The sequence below is a fragment of the Engraulis encrasicolus genome, chromosome 5 (genome assembly GCF_034702125.1).
Source record: "Engraulis encrasicolus isolate BLACKSEA-1 chromosome 5, IST_EnEncr_1.0, whole genome shotgun sequence".
Classification (NCBI taxonomy): Eukaryota; Metazoa; Chordata; class Actinopteri; order Clupeiformes; family Engraulidae; genus Engraulis; species Engraulis encrasicolus.
This window is the reverse complement of record NC_085861.1, coordinates 43561128-43566775: the sequence shown is the minus strand read 5'-3', so window position 1 is coordinate 43566775 and position 5648 is coordinate 43561128. Positions and strand designations below refer to the sequence as shown.

The following is a 5648-nucleotide window of genomic DNA, read 5'->3' as shown; positions in this document are numbered from 1 at the left end:
CTTTTTGTTCTCCCCTTCATACTCCTCTTCCCCTTCTTCACCTCCCGTTCTTCCCTCTTCCCCTTCTTCGTCTCCCTCCCCTCTCTCTCCTTCCTCATGTTCTCTCCTGCCGGTGCGTCACACTCAGTTGGTGTTGGTGTCACATGTCACGTATACCAATGCTGTACACATGTTTAATGTCTGGTAATACCAATGTACAATTTTTGTACAGTGCTTGTTACATAAGGAATTGACAATAATTGACTCTGACTTTTGACTCCGACTTCTCCCTCCCCACCCCTCTTCCCCTCCTCCCCTCCCCTTCCTTCGCCCCACCACAGGTGCGCTACACACAGCTGGTGCGCCAGAAGAGGCGCAAGCTGGGCGAGGGCCGCGGCGGCGCGGGGGTGTCGGGCGTGGGGCTGGGCGCGGGCGCGCTGGGTCGCCTGGGCCGTGGAGGCTCCCGCCGCTCGGGCTACGCCTTCGCCCACCAGGAGGGCTTCGGCGAGCTCATCACCTCGGGCAAGAACATGCGCCTCAGCTCCCTGGCGCTCGCCACCTTCGCCTCGCGACACAGCTCCAGCTGGATCGACACGCTGCGCAAGAAGAAGCACGCCAATGCTGCCAACAACGCTGCCGGCGCCTCCCCCGCCCCCTCCAATGGTGCCCATAACCACAGCAGCGGCAGCAGCAGTAGTCACCAGGGCACACCCGTACCTGCTGCGGCTGCGGGCCCTGCCTTGTCCAAGTCCTCCTCCGTCTGCAGCCAGCAGGGCACGCCTACACCTCACACCCCCTCCCCCTTAGCTCAGGCCCAGCCCTGCTCCAGCTCCTCCTCTCTCAACAGCCAACAGGGTGCCCCTCATACCTCCCCGCCCAGAGCAGCACCAGCAACAGCACCAGCATCAGCACCAGCATCATCTGCAGCTTCCACCCCACCTCTCTCCAACTCGTCCTCCCGCAGCGCTTCGCAGGAGGAGGCTGAGGTGGAGGTGGTGGTCCCCATCCCTGCGGCTGGCCCAGGGGGTGTGGCTGATGGAGCTGGAGGGAGTCATGTGGTGCTGGAGTTGAGTCCCGCTGGAGACCGTGCAGCAGGGAGCAGCCCCAGAGCAATGCAGGTTAGTGAGAAACTCACACGTTACACTAACTGCACACAGTCATACTGTAGACACTTGGAAATGAAAGCGAAAGTGAAAGCCCTCCTGGGAAACTCCAACTCCCATTGTCATTGTGACACAGCACTCCACTGCACACAATACAGCCCATCATAATCTTCACAGGATCACAGGATGCCCTGAAAGACTTATGAAAGACTTCATAATGGCCATTTTTCTTTCTTTTTTTGCCATGCCTAGTATCTTAAAATGTGGGTCACCAAGAAAGAAGGGTTGTTTCTTCACTGTATATCCCAAGTATCATTGTTATTTACTTGTTATTTACAGTATTTGTACGGTCTGCATTCTTGTCTGTGTCTGTAGGAGGCGTTGTCCGGGTCGAAAGGAGCAGGAGCAGCCGTTTTCGAAGGTGGTGGAAGAAGCAGTCCAGGCCCGCCTATCATGGAGGAGAGTCCTGGTTGCCTGGCCGAGTGACAAGATGATTGACAGACTCAGTAGCCAATGGCGAAGGAAGACCTCAAAGAGACCAGTCCTTTGGAAGTCCCACTTCGTGCTGATGTAGGCCTGGCTTCCTGACTCACTGGAGAGAAGGGAACCGCGATGCAGCTTTAGCCATCAGAAGTGGAAGAATCGTGTGTGTATGTGTGTGTGTATACACAAAATAGTGGAAGGGTGTTGTGTGTGCAAACAAACCCACGCACATTCATGGACTTTGGCTATGTGTACTGGGCCCGTCATGTAATGCGCACACTACCTAACGTGACACGTGGTTCTTTGCCTTGACGCAAACAGGAACAAGAACAAATGTGAAAGTTTTTTTTTAGTACTGGACAATAACATCTTCGAACAGTCAATGCACTGTGCATTCAAACATATCTGAACATTGTTTTCGCTGTCTGTTAGGCTATTGCAAAATTACATTTTTGCTAAAACTGAACAAAAAAAGGGAAAAGAAAAAAAGGAAGTCCAAGTGTCTTGGTCTGTGCTTAGAAGTAAAAACCTTAAAGTGATGCAAAATGAGGAAGTAAGGGGAAAGGGTTTCTCCCTAATGTTAGTTTCCTCGGGAGACTGGCCTTTAAGTGTCCCGGTCGAAGTCTTGCCTGACTGCTCCACTGTACTGTGTACTTGTATTCATTCACTCAGCTCTGGAGTTAACTCTGCCTAAAGAACAAGCACCCCGAAATGCCATCAATTCAATGTGGTCCACGCCTTTCGTCCAATGAAATTTGTCAGCCCATGTCCATTGTCCGTGTTAACTTGTTGCCACAGTTTTCACAGCAATGAACTTTTGTACACCTTCAATCACTTTTAAAGCGGATTGGGTGCACCTCAAACCACTTTCAAAAGGGATTCCAGAGTTTTCCAGAATTATCTTAGTACCCCAGACCATCACTTAGGAAACAGTTTGAGAGGTGCAGAGGCATTTTCTCTTGCTGTGTGAATAGAATGTACAGTTGCTGTAGCCACCCATTCAGAGATGTAGCCAAGCTTCACACTTCAATGTGCACTCTAAATGACATGTTCACTTGCTTTCCAGATGGTGAATTCAACATCTGTTGTCTTTGAAAATCTCATTTTAATTGCCATTTTTCATAAGAACGAATAAGAAAAAAATGTATGTTGATTGAATGTCAAGTGATTGTCTTACATGTTTTCATATCTCATACTTCTATCCCTTACTCTCCATATCTCAGATCCAGTTATGCATTCAATATTATATTTTTAAATACCGGTAAGTGGATTAAAATATGAAGCTGTTACCTGTGAATGGGTGGCTGTGGCACTTGGATACTGATTATTTGCTGGGAAGTCATATCTTTGTAAACCTTGTCTGTCACACAAAGTTACAACCTCATCCACATAAACGTCAGTGCGTGTTGCACCTGTGGTTTATTGGACAGTGACCTGTCACTCAAGAAGATTGACGGCCAACTGGTCCAGTTAAAAAAAAAGTCCCAGCAGTAGTTTTCTGGAAAATCAGCATCAGCAAGGACAAAAAAGGAAATGAAGACTGTACTGTGTTTGAAATGTGTGGCATGTATTTTCTGTATGTAAATATGTGTACTACGCGCTTGTGCGCGTGTTTTTGTGTTTTTCATAGTTCTTAATGAGAACGTGTAAAGAATCTTTGCCAGGCACAATGGAACTTAAAAAAACACTTCATACTTCATGCCTGCTGCTAAGTTATATGCCACATTGGCGTCTGATTCTCCGGACCCCAGACACACGCACATGCGCACGCACAAAGACGCACACACACACACACACACACACACACACACACACACACACACACACACACACACACACACACACACACACACACACACACACACACACACACACACACACAAAGCACCTGAGTTGCCCTGGCTGGCTTGGACTATATCCCTGTACATGACATTGCCTACCAGCAAGCACACAATTCGAAAGACCATACCAGACCGGATGTCCACTCTCACGTCCACTCAACCTCTAAAGACTGTTGAAACCAAACCTCTGTTGGTCAGTGTCTGCTGTGCATTGCTGGTCTGAGAGGCACTTCAGCGAGCGCTCAAGCTAGTTCAAAACTCAACTGTGTGACTGACACTTAAAAAAAAGCCTACATCCTTAATTCAAAGTGCATTCAGAAGACAAAGTATTTAAAAGCGTTGCTATCAGAAATTAATATAATAACTTTAACAGCGCTCTCTCTCTCTCTCTCTCTCTCTCTCTCTCTCTCTCTCTCTCTCTCTCTCTCTCTCTCTCTCTCTCTCTCTCTCTCTCTCTCTCTTCTCCCAGCAATATCTTGTATGGTACTGTATGAATGTTTAGGAACACCCTGCTTTGCAGATTTGTAGTTATGTATAGTTAGTAAAGTGATCAAATGATTTTAACACGTGTCAAGAAATCATTCTTGCAAGTGCTGTCCTTCATAATAAAATGCCTTACAATGCAGTTTGAATACACTTACGATGCATTACAATTTTATCTTCTCTGATTTTATGACTGGTCTTCAGACCTGCAGGTCGTAAAAGGATAATTAAAATAGTCAGTATAACATTTCCCACTCAACAATTAAGGGGGATGTTTGACTGAAAGAAATGTGTGGCAGTGGCACCCAGCTTTACATTTGACTCCCCACCACAGGTCAGTTCCTGTGCTTATTCCTATATAGTAATAGGGCCTACACTCTGCTGCGAGATTCCTCACAATTTAGCTGCATTCAAAATAAAACATATTGAGATCCATGTATTTACCTATATAATGAAACAATCAGCTTTCCACCAAATATGTTGGAATTGTTTAGTGTGTGGGGCCATTCCTTGCTCAAGGAATTGGGGCCAGCTCAGGGTGTGGGGGTGTATATATATATACACAGTATATACACTGTATTTTTTCTTTGTAATCTAGCAATTGCATAACTGACCAGCCTCCCCTGTCTGACAGACTACTTGCTTTCTATGGGCTCATTCACTGGTAATGTGTTGTAGATGAAAGGGGGCATAGCCTAATCTGCTGGTTAACAGGTGCATTCCAAACACACTTCATGGATACGTTTGGTCATGTGCAGACAGGCGACTAACTCTGACCCAGTTTAAATCATCTTGAAGCAGAGCTGTTCTCCCCTGCCTCCAAGGGAAGCATGTCTTGGCCAGAAGCCCAAGTATGTGGAATTTGGTAAATCCTGTACCAAAAACAAACTGTTGTACAGTAGGCTACTATGCTAGAACAGCAGCAGTATTTTTTTCAGCATTAACCTACTGCTGTGTTGGACAGTGAATATTTGGCCACATAATATTGTAGGGCATTGGAAAGCCGAAAGGAGTGGACAAAGGGGTCCGTTGTCCTGGGCCCAAGGAGAATGGTTGTCCAGAATCGAGTCCTCATTACTCTGTATGAATTGGGTGAAGGGGGCCTTTCAGATTACATTGTTTTAGGTCAGCAGGCCTGACCTCCCTGCAAAATGCACCTGCCTAAAAAAATAGGGAGTTAACAGTTTAGTCCTTGTTGTTAATTTTTCCAGTCATAATGAATAGGCCTACTTTGAATTTGATGGTGGCGGCAAGTATTCATGAAAAAGGTAACATTAGTGAATGGGTTGCATGGATTCTGTAAATAAACAAATACAAATCTTACACAGTGTACCTTTACCTTAAATTAAACTGTTTGGGCGACATAAGTTAGGTGAGTGACAGTAGGCTATGGGACATGGCTAGACAGCAGTTCCCCCATAATGATTATTAATGGAAGGTTACTATCAGGTTATGCCATTTGGAACTGTTGAAAGGAGTTGGAGCACATAGTAGTGTACAACATTTTCTTCCTGATAGCTCCCAGTGGGTGGTGTTTCGCAACGATTAGATCAGCATGCGATTTTTTTTCTCGACAGGAAGGAAAGCGAAGGGAAGGGGCAGGCAACACCGGCAGACACGAAGTTGACGGCCGCACCAAGTTTGAGGAGAATATTCGAAACTAGACGCTGGGGAAAAGTCAGTGTCGCGTTTGTTCACCTATCATGGGATTCTCCTGAGTGAGAAGTACTGGCACGTGAGGTACTTCTTCGCAAAGTTA

The 5648-nt window shown here is 46.5% G+C and overlaps 1 protein-coding gene across 1 annotated transcript in view; it reads left to right on the top strand.

Annotated features, from left to right (window-relative positions):
• atp8b2 (ATPase phospholipid transporting 8B2) overlaps positions 1-3970 on the top strand; it is a 69246-nt gene extending 65276 nt beyond the window's left edge. Inside the window, exons 27-28 of the mRNA XM_063199510.1 lie at positions 321-1097; positions 1458-3970. Of these exons, the coding sequence (XP_063055580.1) occupies positions 321-1097; positions 1458-1568 (888 nt within the window). The 3' untranslated portion in view covers positions 1569-3970. The remainder of the gene's footprint in view (positions 1-320; positions 1098-1457) is intronic.
• The last annotated feature ends 1678 nt before the right edge of the window (positions 3971-5648 follow it).